The sequence below is a fragment of the Eucalyptus grandis genome, chromosome 7, assembly GCF_016545825.1.
Source record: "Eucalyptus grandis isolate ANBG69807.140 chromosome 7, ASM1654582v1, whole genome shotgun sequence".
Taxonomy (NCBI): domain Eukaryota; kingdom Viridiplantae; phylum Streptophyta; class Magnoliopsida; order Myrtales; family Myrtaceae; genus Eucalyptus; species Eucalyptus grandis.
In genome coordinates this window covers 50,876,899-50,894,590 of record NC_052618.1, presented here as the reverse complement: position 1 = coordinate 50,894,590, position 17,692 = coordinate 50,876,899, and the positions used below count along the sequence as shown (strand labels likewise).

Here is a 17,692-nt window from a genome sequence, read left to right as displayed (position 1 = left end):
TTGAATATTTATTTAGTAAAAAAAATGAGCAATTTAAAAATATTTTTTTATTAAAAAAAAAAAATCACCTGCATCTGTTAAAATAATTAGTCAAAGAGCATTTTCGTCATTTAAATTATTTATTTTTCACGAATTAAATAAATCCCAATAAAAAATGATGTTCACAAAATATGATGGGATGTGTCGTTGAATTGGTATGTTCCCACTTGATTTTTCATTATTCGAGTTGAGACTTTTTGAGTTTTCATACGATTTGATCATCATCTTCATCTCTGTTTTTTTGGGAGAACAAAGTTAATCTGGTTTTCCATATCCAGCATCCATCACCAGTGTTCTTCAGGCAACGGTACCGTTTGGCGGTCATGGCATAGGGCAAGCGCCCGGAGCAATCGTCCCGGCTAGAGGTTCCTAATGCAAGCCACGTGCCCGTAATGGACATGGTCGTCTTTGACGTTGTTGCCGGCGAACAGAAGGAGACGTATCGCGAGAAATGTCGTCGTCCGAAAAGACCATGACGTTTGACTTCTTTATGATCTTTTTCTCTCTGTAATCTCTCTCTGTAATGACTTCACTGGTCAGAAAAGCCAGTAGGGTTGGACTATTTATAGATGGGAAGCGATGATCTTGTAAGCTTAGTGATCAGTTTAAATTAGTGAAGGAGGTCTTAGCTTTCCTGGAGGGTTTTTGCCTCCATCACTCTGATAACCTATCATAGCCAGTCAGTAACTTATGTCCAGTAGTCATCACGATGTCAAGACTTGCTTTCTAGTTTCCCAGATCATTGAAAATCTTTGTTCGAGCTTGTGCTTTCCTTATTCTTTCTTGCTGTAACTGAATTCAAAAAACCTTTAGCCTTGCCATTTGTAATCTTCTCTTGTTTACAGAATTTGGAGAACTTTCTATTCCATTTTTGGATACTCATACCCCGGATGTGCCTTAGCTATGACAGTTTTTTTGTTCCATGTGGTTTGAGAACCTGAAAAGCGATCTGGGCTTGGGGCTTGGGTGATTTTGCATCTTTAATAATGCGTCAGAAAAGCAAAAATGCTCAAGTCAAAACGATGATGTCTTGAAATATATTGTTTACATACTTCAGCTGGACTTCTTGTAAGTTTGACATCCATTAATCAAGATATTGCTACACAATTTTTTGAATCTTGGTACACACTGCAGAGCTTTTGATTCTTCCCTTTTTTGCTTGGCTTTTCCTTTTTCCCTCAGGAAATTCTAGGGAAGGTTTTGTGAAAGTGGTAAGATCACAGGTTATGCTGATATTATTGGGACATATCCCTAGGTCTCATTGGCTAATCCAAGTTGAATCTTACTTCGAATCATACATATTGAGCACGGTACACTAGAATTTTATTTTCCTGCCTATGTATTGAGCTGCATTGAGATCCGTTTGACTCCATATCGCTCTGGTATCATTTAGTGCCCACCCTTGTACATCGTAGTAATACAGGTGGTAACTGGTAAGGCATCCATTAGACCTTGTTCAACCCAAAGAATCTGTCCTTTTTTGTTCCCTAATTCTTTTGCCCCCGGTTTTGTTTATTGGGTTCTTTTTAGTATAAGCTGAAGGTAATAACTATGCTGTTATGAAGTACTTTATCTTCAGCTCACAAGGCGTTTCTTCTAGTGGACACGCTACAGCATCCGCAGAATCTTTAGATTTATATGACGGTCTAAAGATAGTATTTGCTGTTTTTGTAGTGTTGGCAGGATCATTTTGCTGTTCAAAGAGACCTCCAGAGAGTTACGAATTTTTTAAGCATTAATAGAATATTTTCTGTCCTAGCTTCCAAACTCACGACATCACCTGTGACTTGCTTCATGGGCTAGAGCTTCCTGATTACATTTTGCTTGTTAGGAACAGTTAATACAACTGTCTTGATCTCATCTTGGTCGTGCGTGAAATTCAGATGGATATAGATTTTAGATACCATCCAGACAGAGGTACAAGTTGTTTTCTGCATATGTGGAAACATTTATTCTTTCTTATTGCATCATATTGACTGATGTCTAGAGGTGTCGTTGCACACTTGTATCCCAGATGAACGGGGCATTATTGTGGCGTCAGGACGTACATCTTACAGGCATGAGAATCAATCGTTGCATTCACTTGATATTGAATTGTGGTTGTCGTTGAATGCTGAAAAATTTCAAGCCATATTCACGTTAAACTGGGCAATATGCAGCTTCAAGTACTTCGAGAAAGATTCGATCCTATCCACAACATATCATGTCATATGGAAGCTTGAAAAAAATGGAAATTATTGCATTCATACCTGCCATAAGTCACGAGCGTCAACGATCACGGAAGAATTTAGACCAATGTCACTCCATTCGGCAGTCACGGTGGCAGTAGAAAGCCCTCTATTTATAAGGACTACAGCCACTCTGTTGCCGCTCAGGGGACCCGACCAGACCTACACATCAACATAAAAAAGGGAGAACTAGTGAGCATATCATGACGTGAAAATCTTGTGCGCCCCTTGTAAAGTAAATGCATTGTGTAGGCGGATTCACCTCTAAATCTCCAGTTCTATTCACCTTCTTGCCTTGAATTCCAAGAACATCTGCTACAAGCGCCCAAAGAAAACAAGGATCATGAGCTGTAACTTCCTTTTGCCTTTCCATTGACCATAAGATAATCATAAAAATCAACTATTTTCTCCAGACCTTGATTAACAGCGATGACCTCCTTGTTGCTGACCAACTCAAACGTGTCGTTGTCCACAGACCTAATATCGCAACCTAAGATTAGTGGAGCCTGCAAAGTGATTAACTGTAAGGAAACGTAATTCTCGATAAGGTAACCTAAATGCTACTCGATTCTTTTATAGGATGAACTTTTACCTTTGCTAAAGACCAAAGGCTAAAGTGACATCGATATTCTTCTGTAGTCATATTTCCATTACCTACTTCAAGCATGTCGGGATCTGAAAAACCACAGAACAGTTGCCAGAGATTAGGACATCCATTAGACAGATTGAGTTTTATATCCTAATTGCATTTGAACATATCGATTATTATAACCGTTCCATCCGCCTGGTCCAGCATACGATGCCCACATATCATTTAGATCAGCCTTGGATATCATACTGCAACAGCAAAGAATCGGTTTTTCCATGTTGAGCAAGAAAAGTAACTTCTCATTCATCTGATTATTGAAACCAATAATTCATTTCCACTGATTAGTTGATGTTACCTTCCCCAGGTATCCTTTATGTCTCCAGTAGTTCTCCAACTATTTCCAATGCTCGGTGCCCAAGTTGCAGGATTGGCATCGCCCCTACAGAGACCATATTACACATTTTGTGACTGATAATTACTATAATTGTTCAGTCTCTGAACACTCTCATGCGTAGATGATTCGTACACCAAAAGCAGTTACCAGGGTTTGATGTGGTCACGTACCACTCACACAGAGAAAAGAAGATTGGCCTTCCAGTGGCCAGAAGGGCTTTGCTCATCTTTCCGTATCTGCCAATCAATATGAGAGTGTTCATTCACAAGTCATAGCGGATTACCTTCCACAATCAAATCACAATTTGCTTTACCTTTCTTGAGGTCTAATCCCATCGTTGTGACAGTTATCATACTTCAAGTAATCAATCCGCTGCAGTGATTAAACCAAGAGGGGAAATTAATTGGTGAGATTATGCATGTCTGACACTGGAAGATTTAAGACTATGGACGATAAATATTCAGAATAGACCCCATTGGCAGGCCTACTATTTTTCTGGAGGTTCACCTAGTAACTTTCAGGTAATTTCATACAGAAATAAACGATCTGGAATGTACCAAGACAATAAATTCGAGATTTGAGAAATATAAGATTTCAAATCCAAGAGCAAAAGCATTATATAGAATGACATGTAGTAGAATTTCAGTTTTGAAAGACCAAAAAATTCAGAAAAGATTGCATAAGAGTGAGCTGAACTGAGCCATGTAAAGTTCAGATGACATGTCAAAATCATGCTGCTGAGGAAAAAAAAAACTGCTAATCACGCCAGTAGCATCAGTAGGAGAATGCTTTTCACTTAAATAAGAAAACCAAAGTCCGTTAACAATAACAACATAATCTAGAACATCTGATGTCAAATCAAAATCCAATGGTTTTGGATGCTCTCGGGAGAAACTCTCAATGCTGGAGTGTGTTAGAATATTTAAATAATGAACCGTACCTTCATCTAACAGCTTAAACTATTAAAACAATCGGCTGTAATATCACAAAATCTCAGAGATTGTTACTTCTTGTGCATCTACACACTTTTTGCAGATAGTACGTACCCATGAGGCAAAAGTGTTGGCATCCTGTTCCTCATAGCCGAGGGACCCTGGCATTGTCTTTGCACATGTCAATGTCCTGGTCAAGATAAAACAGCTTGTTATGGGGTGGCCCGTATGATGAGTAATGCTAAGCCTGACTTCTCTCTCTCTCTCTCCTCTCTCAAGTCAAGAACCTACAGCAATTATATCTTCTTGAGTTAATCTGCTCTTGTTACAACATTATCCCAACATGGTAATTAAAACATCTCCAATATCATCACTGTCATCAGTTAATTATATCTTCAACACTTCAACAGAGGAAATGTCAAGCTGTAGTTCATTGAAGGTGCCTTAGTGAATCTGCCAGCTCACTTTAATGCTAAACATGTAATCCACAAAAATGGGACATTAGCTTGTGTTTGCTCTAGTTTAGAAAGATATTAGTGAGCATTCACTTGAACATTGTCAAATTTGTTCATCGTGCAAAGACTGCAATCATCAGCATAAGTTCATCTGGAAGATATGTGACTTAAAGGATCCATGAGATGTCCGTACCCGGCATCTCCATATATTCCGATCTTGAGACCCTTGCTATGGACATAGTCGGCTAGTGCCTTAATACCAGAGGGAAAGGGAGTAGCATTTGGAACTAAATTCCCCTGCACAAATATTTTGAATCATGCAATCAACACATCTTTGCAAGCTCGCTGATAGACACCTGCATCATGCAAGGCTCTTGCAGCCAAACAATGACTTGCTGAAACTAATTTGCACCGCACTAATGCACTCTTAAGGACTGGCCATAGTTGTGGAGTATATGTAACAACCATGGCATGACATCACTTAGAATTATATCAAATGCTAAGCCAATATTTATTGTGTTAGCTCTGCAAGAAGCACGAGTGTGAAAACCAAGTACTTGCTGGTTCAAGAAAACATTACTCATTACAAGAATTAAACTTATTTGACATCCTGAAAAGATAGTCATTCTGGATTTACAAGCAAATGTGCTGAAACAATCAGAATCCAAACAATTTATGTCATAGCTTCCTGACTAAGAAAGAATCCACACTTCATGACTAAGAGGTCAACTATATGGCGAGATCCACCAAAAAAGACTGCAGGTAAGAATATATTGACTCTCAATTGTCATGATTTTGTACCTGAGAATCTCTGTTCTGTTCAGCCCAACGATCATCTGATCACAAGCTAGAGTCAGCCAAAATAGAGAATTTTACCACTTCTTCAATACATAAAAAACCCAAAAGGGAAAGCTGCTACCAAGATTAATGTACTCATATCCCAGAGCTGCCAACCCAGTGGAAACCATTGCATCGGCTGTGAGAGTGAAGGAAATGTGAGAACCAATGCATTAAGAGCTAGAAGGAGATAATTCGCCAGGTGTGGTGAACACTGTAGGCTTCCACGTAATGCGTTAATATTTGCATATGCAAGTACCAGAGGGAAAAAAAGTGCAAGATTTTTTCCAGAATAAATTACCTGTCTGACGAATGAGCTCCTCATTGAGCTGGGTAGGGAAGTGGTTATAATTGTTCCATCTGCATGGCACAAATCATTATTGCAAAATACCTTTTTGCTTAGATCTTGAAAAGGCAGCATGGGAAGAGTTGTAGTTGGTATAATAAACACATAAATATATTAAAGAATTTCCTGTCTCCTCTTGCAATGATCCCAAAAGATGCTAATGGGTTGTTGTCATATTGCTGTCCCTTGAAAAAGAACCACAACAGATGTTTTTCATAAATGGCAGAGGCTAAGTAGGCCTACCCCATCTGCGGAGTCCGACCCAATCCATTATCTAACAGATCTCTTCTTGGTCTGGATTCACCGAGCTTCCTGTTTTGGTTAATACCACTTGCTGCACCTGCTGATACAGCGCTCAAAACAAGCAAGAACAAGGGAAGAGAAAGTGAAAAGCAATCCATGAGAAGCTCGTGTATTTCCTTTTCTGCACGAAAGCTCTATAAATAGGTGCATACTAATTTCACAAGGCAAGATACAGTTCGGCTCTTTGAACCTAGGTGACGATGTATTTCCAAAAAGAAAGCAACAAGAACATCACAATCTAGGAATGGTATGTCAACTTTCACAGATTGTTTGTCATTATTGTGACTTACTTGACGTGCCCGAATGGAATCTTTTGGTCAGAAGAGATAACTCGTTTTAACAGCAGTGCTATCGGATAGTCCGATGTCACTTTTTCACTTAAAAAAATCGAGCTTTGCAAGGATCGCCTTGTCAGGTGTTGTTTTAAAGGTGCTATTTTTAACAGGCAAGTTAAGTTTCCATCTCGCAAGTCACGGTCATCTATGCTGGCATCGGAGATTTTGTTTTCACAGACATATTTCATTCATTTGCGAAAGCGAGAATTTGTCCCTTATACAAGTCGGAACAAGTGGACTTCGAATCACATATGCAGCGATCTCTCTGCTGCACATGACAGCTTTGGCCTTCCCCGTTGAGATGGCAGTCGAACGCCACTTTCTACCGAACTGCCTGCAGCCTGCTCTAAATTATCCCTCAAAAAAGCACATCCTCGAAAGGCTTTCCCTTTAAAGAAAGAGGACTCATATCATATTCAACAATTAAATGTCACATAGAAAAAATATTTTTAACCAACAGAAGTGTGAGGTAACGCTGATACAGCTGGTGAATATCTGTAAATGGCCGGCCAAAAGCATAAGAATATGGGGAAGGTTGCAAGCTCGAACTAATGCCTGCCAAGAGAGTTGTTTGTTGTCCATTCCAAAGTTCCTGGGGGAATCTTTTACCGTGCATGAAACAAGAAGATTAATACAGACACAAAAGTCAGCTTGGCAGTGTTTGTTGGCTAGGAAATGGAATGCAATGCCTTTTTCTTAATATGCAATCGCATTCTCAATCAAGACAGTCTCCATGCCAACAGCACTTTCTTCAATAGAACTAAACTGATGAAGTACATCGCATATCTTTGAATGCATATTCACTAAAGCTAAGACTGTGGCGTGAGGACGAACATTTTGCAGGCATGAGGATCCACCCAACCGGCCATTTGATCTCGAACAGATGCCAGAGTTACGTGCTGGCAAATTGAAGGAAAGATAAACAAGAAATGCAAAACAATCAGAATAATTTGAAAAAAAAAAAAATATCAGAATTCTCAAAATCCCATTATGGAAAATTGTTTGATGATACCTCCCACAAGTCTCGAGCATTGACGATCGCTGCTGAGTTAAGACCGATGTCGGTCCAAGATGCAGTGATGTTTGCTGGTGAAGCACCTCTATTCCAAAGCACAACAGCCACTCTATGATCAGTCAAAGGACCAGTCCAGACCTAGCAGTTTTTGCCCCAACAAAGTTCATTCACAGGATGCCGTGAAAATTGAGAAATCCAGATGGGGGCTCATATAAGAAATTCTCCTCCTTATGTCTGTGTTCCAAGTTTTAGCAAGAAGATGAAGATAATTACCTCCAGGTCTCCATCTTTCTTGATCTTTTTCCCCTGAACTCCAAGCCCATCTGTCCAACGTAAAATCTTTGCATTACCATGACCACAAGAATTGATCTTAACAAATCAAAACCAAAAGGTAAAACAAGAGTGACTGATATACCTTGATTGACTGCTATGACTTCTCGATTGCTTAGTATCTCTAACGTCGCATTGTCCATGGACCGGATGTCGCATCCAATCAACAGCGGAGCCTACAAGGGAAAGGTGAAAAGAAAAAAAGGGCTAGATCATAAATCACATGGAGCCTAATAATCAAATTTTTAGCACAAACCCACAATTGTAGATAGAAAATCATGCAGTAAGCGAACTCCAGCTGCTACTGATAAATAACCTTGACCAAGGCCCAAATGCTAAAATGAGAGCGGTACTCTTCTGCAGTCATGCCCCCATTTCCTACTTCAAGCATATCAGGATCTGATTCAATAAAAAAAACCAATGAGAATTCACTTCTACTTTAGCACCCTTTTGTTCTCATCACTTCAAAAAAAAAAAACTGTAAAGGAAGAAACAAATGGTGTTTACTTTATAACGCATCACATGATACAGCTTAGAAAATGTTCAGTGCATATCCTTACCATTCCAACCGCCTGGTCCAGCATATTCTGCCCATTTATCATTTAGGTCGGCAATTGCTGTCATACTACACCAATGAAACATGAAAAAAAAAAAAAAAAGACCTTGATTAAAAAAATTAATTTAGCTAAAAAAAAAAAAACTTATTACCGTCATTTGCTCCACTAATTAAAAAAGTATGATTTGGTATGTACCTATCCCAGTTGTCTTGAATGTCCCCGGTGGTTCTCCAACTGTTGCCTATACTTGGTGCCCATGTTGCTGGATCTTCCTGTCCCCTTCATTCATAGCAAAAATACATATGTGAAAATCCAAAGTAAATTATTAAATATAAATGACCTTGTTTAATAATCTTTGTGTATAATTTAATGTTTAAAAATCCTTTGTTGGAACTGAAAGTAACTTACCATTCGCATAAAGAGAAAAATATGGGTCTCCCTGAATTCAGCAATGCTTTGCTCATCACAGGATACCTACACAAAAAGAAAATTTCAAAAGAGAGAGAGAGAGAGAGAAATTGTTAGTATTTATGACGTCATAAATGAAGACAGTGAATCGACGTACCTCTCCTTGGGGCTGATGCCTCTATTTTCACAGTTGTCATATTTCAAATAATCAATCCCCTTTATCAATGCATGAAAATAGAAATTAATAAAGGCATGAAAATATCATTTCACATAAAATATCAAAAGAATAGTGAAAAATAATTTACCCATGAAGCAAATGTTTTGGCATCTTGTTCTTCATGCCCAAGCGATCCCGGCATTCCGTTGCTACAAGTCTGGATTCTGGAAAATTTTACAAACATTTCGATTCAAATACTTTCAGCATGCGAAAATAAATTAATTTTGCGAATACAAAATTTCCCTCGAAATAATGATTTAAATAATAATGCATGATTATATACCCTGCATCAGAATAAATTCCAAGCTTGAGACCTCTTTTGTGCACATAACGTGCCAGCTTCTTCATGCCTGAGGGAAATGTCGAAGCTTTTGGGACCATATTGCCCTGCTTATAATTAATACCACCATTAATTCGTTTCATTTTTTAATAATCGCAAGATCTCAATTCCTTATAAAAACTAATTTGAGGTATATCGTAGTAATTAAGGTAAACTGATTATTTCGACAATAGAGTAAGGGAATGCACGTACATTGGCGTCGCGGTCGTGTTCAGCCCAACAGTCATCTAAAAGCCATAAGAAAAATCAGAGAATTTGAGTCGTTGTTTAAATAGTATTATTGCTAGTAATTATATGAACGAATTGCAAAAGAAGTAAAAAGATAAATTAATAACCAAGAAATTAGAAAGTTGAATCACGTACCTAAATTGATGTATTCATATCCTAAGGCAGCGAGGCCACTCGACACCATCGCATCCGCTTCACAGTTTAAACATTTAATAACCAATAAATAATTTTGATTTTCATGCTCAAAATACTTCGTTATATATATATATATATATATAATATGCTTTTAATTATCGAAATAATTACCAGTTTCCTTGATTAGCGTCTCATTTATGTCGCACTGAAAATGGTTCCAGCTGTTCCACCTGCCCAAAAGCTCAAATTAATTTCGTATAAGCAGGAATAGGAGAAAATGAACTCATAATATTCAATAGGCGGCAAATCGTTATATAATAAGTTGATTTTCCAAATATATAATAGGCCAGTTTTTTGTTGGTCCGGACAATTTGGAAAATCATTTGAAGAAATGATTCGACCGCGATGATTCACTGGTCAAAATAATTTACCCAACTCACCAAAACTAGTAGCGCATCCCTTCTTGAATTATTTTGAGATAAAAAAATACGATCAACATGATCAAAGTGATGGAACTTTTTTATAAAGTGATGGATTTTTGGCATCATTTCATTTCATATGCTCAAAGGCCCCACCACTTCTCAAGAAGTGTGGGAGAGAAGCAAAGTGAAGATGGAAAAAGAACAAAGAAAGTTTCCCAATATTCGATGTCAATTTGAACGTAGATCCAAAGTAAAAAGCAAATATGCTCAATTTTCAAGTGGACCACAACAATCCACTAGATAAGATTCACGATATCATTTCCATGCTATATAAATTCAATCGTTATGTGAGTTTTGCACTGCGAAAACATAATCAAATGTTTAAAAGTGAATATCGTCATACCAAGTACTAGAATATGATTTATGATATGATATGGAAGGAAAAAAAAACAGACACTTGTAGGATATAAATACTTGTAAACTTATAGGCTAGTTTAGTATTTAATATAATTGTTATTACTTAAACAAAGCACAAGCACATAATAATTGGGACCAATACCTCCAATATGACCTCTCAAAGTAATTTATACTTTTACAAAGATTTTGTGCACCTATTTGAGACTAAGTAGCTAGCAAAGCCATTGTCCCTCGAGTTGATTATAGCCAACATAAGTCAGTTTGTAGCCGTTTTTTCATGAGAATAGTGAGATTTCTGCTAATACATGCAGAATCAGAGAAAGCAAGAAAACGAAAAACGAAAATTTTCTACTCTCCCTCCGTACTTTTCACTCTTTTCTAATTGAACTTTTGTATTTTCAATTTTAATCTAGTCCTCCTACTAACACAAGACACCTAAACAGATCTCGCTGACACCAAATCTAGCTAAATCCAGCCAACGTGATTGTTGGAGGACGCGGAAGTGTAATACGAGTTAAATATTGCCTGTGCACGCTCGTCATGGCTATCAAAAACTCCATGCAAACCTTTGTTTTCCTTATTTTTATTTATTTGTTTATGTTCTTCGATCTCCCACCTATTCATTATCCATGGTGTGTGTCTGTGTGCAATATTTAATTCAGGTCACACTTCAGCATCGTTCGATGATCACGTAAGTTGGATTTGATTGAATTTGGTGCCCGAGAAACTTCATTAATAATTTGTGTAGTAATAGAAGGACTTGATTAGAAAGAGTAAAAGTACGAGAGCTCGAGTAGAAAAGCGGTGAAAGTACAAACAAGAACATTCCCGCTATGAAATTTTATTAAGCGCTCATACTGTGCATGGTGCAATGAAGAAACAGCAAAACATTACCCCATCTGTGGAGTTAGACCGAGGCCGTTATCTAGAAGATATCTTCTGTATGAACCAAACGACGGCCCGACCTCATCATCATGCCTCACCGGTCGAGCACTGATCTCGCGGCGAGCGTTGATCATAACAAGCGACAGCATGGAGAGCGCCATGAAATTGCGAAGAAACCCACTTGAAGTTGAAGAAATGGCCATGGCTGTAGCCTTTTTCAACTTTCTTCTTCTTTTTTTCTTGGGTTATGTTTTCTTCTTCTTCTTCTTCTTTGAAATAACATGGATGTGTAAGCATATATATATATATATATATATATATATAGAGGAGGAGGAGGAGGAGGAGGAGGTTGATGATGGGGGTGTTCGAGGTCCATGGGGACGTGAAGTTCTGGCACTTCTTGCTATCGATAGCTTCTGATCACACGCCTGTGGTTTCTTATCCAGTACACATCAAGTAGTGCTTTTTCCCATGCGATGATTTGTGGGGGCGTGTCCACTGGGGGATTCTTTCGACTTTATCTTCACATTGTCTGTCTTACATGTCCTGGAAATGGTTATGATCATGCAATCCCAAATTAATTAGCCCCGAGAAGCGGGCATTATCAATCCGACATCCCTGGTTCATTAGGCGCAGAATTCACGCTCACACATCTCATGAGGTCCCTGGCTTGAGCGCACGAGTGACAGAGCAGATCGTCGACTAAGCATCAAGGACGCTGGATTTGATGCATAGGAATTCCTGCCTCTCTCCTGATGTACGTAAACATGACGGGGGAGCTCCATGTTTATGTGTAAAGCCCTCTCTCCCTTGCTTCGAAAGCCAAAGTATATGGAGGAGCAAGTTCACATGATTGTCGAGGAAGCTTCACTCGTGTGGGGCGATTGATTTTGCTTTACGCATCGGTTTCCCTTTGAATCCACAAGTCCACCGTAACATGAGCTTGCGAAGGAAGTCCTCCATCTCTCTTGCTTATCAAAAGAGCAGTCCTTTGTTTGCTTCTCTGATTTGCTGGTAAGCTTTTGCCACCGCCACGCCCAGATTTTTCCTCAATTTCTGCTTCAAGATCGAAAAGCTCTAGGCGTGGCGTACCATTTTGCGCTAGTAATTAAGGGCAAATTCTGGGTTCACTTGCAGAGATTTGGTGATCGGATGAGAGAATATATACACACGCAAACTTCCTAGCTCTAATTCTGGATCAGTCCTAGACCAATATAAGTTCCTTTCTGATCATTTTCAGTCACGGAACATGCTTAGATTAGAGCCTCTTCTAAGCTAACCGCCGTAACTTCCGAGAGACCATCGCCGATCAAACTTGAAGACTATGCATCTGAACACGATGGTCCAATCTATCCCCTTGTAAAATAAAACACAATGGCACCTGGAAATAGAGGGCAAAAGAAAGCATAAAACCTACAAGTGCTTTCGAAAAGTTCATGCTTGCATTTTCAGAATCTCTGATCACATACATTTCATCGATCATTTTCAAAAGGATCGATTACCCTGAAGATCAAGGACTTTGGAACGCTTCCTATACTACATCTGGTAACTACTGATCCTACAAGTGTGGCAGATATCGAGACATAACCCTCAACTGAAAAATCATATGCGTTTTGGAGGCACATACTGCACACGTTCATCTTCACATAAATTCTGCAAGAAATCAGCAAAAGTTATATGACCATTATCAATGTGCACATAGCAAGGGTTCTGAAGACCCTAAATCCAAAATTAAAAAGTGCAAGAACAATTCTAACACAAGTAGTGAATCATCTGACCATGAGTTATAGAAGAGAAAGAGCAGGAAATGCGAAGAATGCTTTTCCACGAGCAGGAAATGCGAAGAATGCTTTTCCACAGCTCAACAAAGAACTAAACTATCGCAACACCAAGAATAGCAAATGGAATTGTCCTCCCCAGTCCCTAGGTCTGGACTTACTTTGCTTGAAATTGATACATACAAAGGACAAGCTCAAGATGGACGGATTCAACATTCCAGACATCCACTAATATACAAAATACTAATGGCAGGTGAAATTATTTTCATCCTTTAAATAGCCTCATTATTCTCAAATACTAATAAGTAGTTTAGTTGAACCCTGTTCAAATCATATGATGATCTGATCATTATGGCATTCTACCGCAAATAATTAGTTGATCCCTGATCATCAAACTCTTGGTGTATCTGCCTTGCCGTTTAACAAATTTTACATCTTCATAACTACTTACATCTTAATATATATGCCGAATTTATACTCAGCACAGTAAAGTGCAGCTGAGTTCATCTTTTACTCCTCTAATTGTCCTCATCACAACCCCGATATGTGGATACTGACAGTGATTAAGATGAGATAGTCGACTCAAAGCCAGAAGACAGTGATCATGCTAATCCCAGGGTTGATGGGTCTCGAAGGGCCTAATATGAGCAGAACAAAGAACTGGGCATGCCTACAATTGATTAGTGATATGATGGCACCTATATGTGAAGTATTTTCTTCAACAGATTGGTCTGGGCAGTAAGCATCATATTGAATAATTATTTTGACAGGCACTCGATCTTAAGGCTAAGTGGTGTAAAAGAAAGGATGCTTCACTCTCAGCAACAGACAAAGAATGAAGAAGATTTGATTGTGATATCCCACCACAGCTTCTCTAAGGAATTGCAGCGTTTCTGCATGTTAAACTACACAACAACTGCCTCGACATCTGAGAAGTGTGGCACTCTTGGTTATATTATTTATAACGAGCAACAGAAACTCTATTTCATGTAAATTCGGCAATTGGCTTTCGACGACCATATATGCAAAAGGAAACTTGTCATGAGCTAAGACATCATAGTTAAAATGCCCAATGCGATAATTGTCTGCATAAAGTGATTTACTTCATGCCATAGCTTATATATGGCAGAATTATGCAAATCGGGCACCCTCGATATTATGAACAGAAAGATGACAAATGGAGCACATTCAACATAAATTCTATCGCATAAAAGAAGATGTCAACAATTCACGTCCCGATGAATTACAGACCTGCAGGTCCTCAGGTAGTGCTTCTGAGACTGCAAGTGTGTACACGCCAGGAACAAATTTTCCTACAAAAACGTAGAATATAAGACTTGGTATCCAAGGTAATTTCAGCAATGAAGCAATTGCCAAGTTGCAGAATCTTTACACTGGCAAATATGTTGAGAAGGAAAAAACATCAATATTCTACGAAACTGTAAGGAAAGAAAATCAACCTCACAGAACTAGAGAAAATTTTCTAAATACGTCATTCCTAAAGTTTGTAACAACAAATTTTGCAGGACTTGTTGTGTATGCGAACTTTTCCCGCTACAAAATTGAAATGCATAAAATCTCAAAGCCTCTTCCCAGAAATGAAGTGATCTTCTTTTAAGCAAAAATGCCAGAAATCAGAGCTTGAAACTCATCCCTCATGATATACATTTTACTCACCTATGCCCAAGAAAAAAACAAATTTCGATACCAGGTACTAGGTTAGTTCTCCCAGATGATCACAGTTCCCAGTTTAATACCACAAAAATCTTCACCAGCACTAGTAAATAAACTGTTGTGTTGCCACGATTATACAAAAAAGCGATTCCTCATGTCCTACCCAATTATAGAGGCAATGCGTTAGAGACAACCAATCTACTTGACATAACTTTTGTTATACAGTCTTGAGCACAATCCTCCACATAACTTCTATTGTGAGTAGATGAGAAAATAACACCAAGGTGCAGGAACTTGCATAAAATATACATGTACACCACTCCACATACTAGCAGAACAAAATTACTTGGAGCATCTGTTAGTACAAAATAAAACATACCGATTCTTAGCCACCGAGCAGCCCAGCTCCTACTAGGATCCATGACAGAAATTATCCTGCGAGAATGAATTCCAAGGTGTTGACATCAATTTTAGCAGGGAGATGAAACGGAAGTGCATCAGTGAAACCCTCATCATCCTTTTTAAAGCTGAGTTACTCTTAAAGCCAAATTATCGAATGAAAGGTTACTCCTTATTCCTCAACCAAAAGGGGACTAGAACTATTCTTTTTTGTCCTCTTAACGGTGGACTAAACAAAGGGTTCAATCGGCCCCTACGCCAGACAAAACCCGTCCCTGCCCAACTGAGCTACCGGCTCATTGCTCCTAGGCAGAAGCAGACCCATTTCTTTCTTCCTCTCTTTCAGAGAAAAGAGGAAGTGCATTCATCAGTAGTACGAACAAGCCGAGCCACATAACCATGCAGGCCATCCTATTCTATAAAACATCACTATTCCTACAAAAAGTTCGAAACTTTTAGGTCCAAATTCTGGAAAAGAGGATTCCACCAAACTTATTCAACCGACCCAAGTAACGAAAAATCCCATGCTAAGCAAGGATCGCGAGTTTCGCGATGAGCAACGACGCGCCAACAAGAATCGTACCCGTTGAAATTGGGAGTGGTGCACTCGACGATGCGCTCGTGGTCCTCGTCCATCTTGAAGAAGGCGCAGTTCTCGCAGCCCGAGTCTCTGAACTGCAAATCGCGCGCGACAAAACCTCAGAATAACGAAAACGCCCCAAAGAGGAAGGCGACGATCGCACGTACAGTGAACGGAGGAAAAGATCACACCGAACAATCGCGAAAGGGCACCCGTCGCGCAGAACCGCGGAATCGGAAGAAAAGCGGGAGATGGAGAGAGAGAGAGAGAGGACCTGATCGTAGGTCTTGACGAGGCGGCAACGGAGGCAGGCTCGGAGCTCGTGGCCGAAGCTCGTCGGGATTTGAGCGGGCGGCGCGGCGCTCCCCATCTCCCTCTCTCTGCTGCAGCCGCCGAGATTGAAATTTCTGGAGGCGGAGGCGGAGGAGGTGGAGGATTTTCGAGTGGGCCTTTGGCTTTGGGTTCAGGGCAGATTGCCGTAGCTCGCCGCCGGGATAGCTCACGTGAGAGGCATGTGCATGATGAGCTTTTGAATTTCCCCGTTTCTCTCCCTCTCTCTCTCTCTTTTTTGCTTTTTTTTAGGTTAATTGCTGAAAGCCCCTCTAAACTATCACACATTGCACATTGACCCCCCAAACTTCCAGAAGTCACGAATTACTCTCCTGAACTTTTCGCACCGTGGCATGATAAACTGCCAAGTTTTGATGAGTTACGGATTCTTCCCACAAACCTTGACCCTTAGTGCAACCGTTAATTTTTGGGTTGCGCCATAGTTAATTGTCGTTGGACAAATTTTAATTGTGACCAAAATAACATCAACTTTTATGGCACATCTAGTCCTTTCATCTGCCTTGAATCTTCATGTTTAATATCATCTTTTACAAAATAGATTACAAAATAAGTGTGGCAAACTGTTTTCGGATATTGAAGTTGGCTCACTTAATTATAATTAACTATCTACTATCACATCATTTTGAATATTACTTTCATTTTAACTTATTCTAAAGCAAGTGAGTATCATAATTAATGTGTTCCAAGCATGCCAGCCTACTATAAGTAATGTAAGATACCTTGGTTCTTTTGGCCATTCAAATGATATGTTTCCATGTTAAGACGTTTAGTCAAGTTGCCTTTGTCAGGTGATTCGGTACATGCCAAGTGACCACATTATTCTCTAAGTTCAATTAGTTGAAAGTTCGGTGCGAAGTCCGATCTAAAAATCACTTGAAGTTAGGGTCATTGATAATATGTGATAGAATTGAATTTTGCATACTAAATAAATTTGTTCACCCAGAAAGGAGATGAACACGATACTCAAATTACATGAAACCCAAAATCTGGCCTCCCTAGAATCCATTTATAGGGAAACTAGACTAAGCTAAATTACAGATCTAATGTGACAATTAAACCTCAAACTATTATATCATTCTCTAGACTAGTGGATATACAGAGATGGATTACTATGCTGGAGATGCCAACATGACCAAACTAATATAGAAGAATAGAAAGTTTGGAAAGTTATCACTCATGGAACGGATAAGTCTCGTTTCGAATTCTACAATCTGGAGCTGCAACTGATCTCACGTGTTTTGTGGGTTTGAATCGACGCATGAGACACATAGTCATGATTCAAAAGCTTAACAAGCCACGTGGCCATAGCAACCATCCTTGGAGCTTGCCGACTGGCTATAGTAATCATAGCCATTGTCTGCCATCGCATCTGCTAAATCCTAATGAACATGGCTTAACTCATTAGTGAAGGTTCCTCCGAATTGGAACGTAATTCTGTTGCATGTTGTGTACACTCTGGTCGTGTTGAGAGTGTGCCCTGCGACGTTGAGGATGCAAA

General features: G+C 39.2%; 3 protein-coding genes across 3 annotated transcripts; all 3 read right to left on the bottom strand.

Annotated features, from left to right (window-relative positions):
• Positions 1 to 1,977: 1,977 nt before the first annotated feature.
• On the bottom strand, positions 1,978 to 4,999 carry LOC104455774 (alpha-galactosidase). The gene is made up of 12 exons (XM_039317911.1): positions 4,994 to 4,999; positions 4,831 to 4,934; positions 4,297 to 4,372; positions 3,564 to 3,622; positions 3,421 to 3,486; positions 3,212 to 3,295; positions 3,040 to 3,104; positions 2,860 to 2,942; positions 2,683 to 2,773; positions 2,530 to 2,579; positions 2,289 to 2,429; positions 1,978 to 2,152 (listed from the first exon to the last, which is right to left on the bottom strand). Exons 1-12 carry the CDS (start codon positions 4,997 to 4,999, stop codon positions 2,066 to 2,068), a joined length of 912 nt encoding a protein of 303 aa, XP_039173845.1. The 3' UTR covers positions 1,978 to 2,065.
• A 1,848-nt stretch (positions 5,000 to 6,847) lies between these two features.
• On the bottom strand, positions 6,848 to 11,693 carry LOC104454039 (alpha-galactosidase). Its single transcript, XM_039317121.1, has 15 exons — positions 11,422 to 11,693; positions 9,860 to 9,918; positions 9,689 to 9,745; positions 9,518 to 9,552; positions 9,269 to 9,372; positions 9,074 to 9,149; positions 8,926 to 8,984; positions 8,769 to 8,834; positions 8,556 to 8,639; positions 8,364 to 8,428; positions 8,120 to 8,202; positions 7,889 to 7,979; positions 7,747 to 7,796; positions 7,471 to 7,611; positions 6,848 to 7,357 (listed from the first exon to the last, which is right to left on the bottom strand). The coding sequence occupies exons 1-15, from the start codon at positions 11,613 to 11,615 to the stop codon at positions 7,268 to 7,270; spliced, it is 1,254 nt and encodes a 417-aa protein (XP_039173055.1). The 5' UTR covers positions 11,616 to 11,693; the 3' UTR covers positions 6,848 to 7,267.
• A 1,107-nt stretch (positions 11,694 to 12,800) lies between these two features.
• LOC104454038 (transcription elongation factor SPT4 homolog 2) lies at positions 12,801 to 16,341 on the bottom strand. Its single transcript, XM_010068743.3, has 5 exons — positions 16,118 to 16,341; positions 15,847 to 15,938; positions 15,244 to 15,299; positions 14,442 to 14,503; positions 12,801 to 13,065 (listed from the first exon to the last, which is right to left on the bottom strand). The coding sequence occupies exons 1-5, from the start codon at positions 16,211 to 16,213 to the stop codon at positions 13,015 to 13,017; spliced, it is 357 nt and encodes a 118-aa protein (XP_010067045.1). The 5' UTR covers positions 16,214 to 16,341; the 3' UTR covers positions 12,801 to 13,014.
• Positions 16,342 to 17,692: the final 1,351 nt, after the last annotated feature.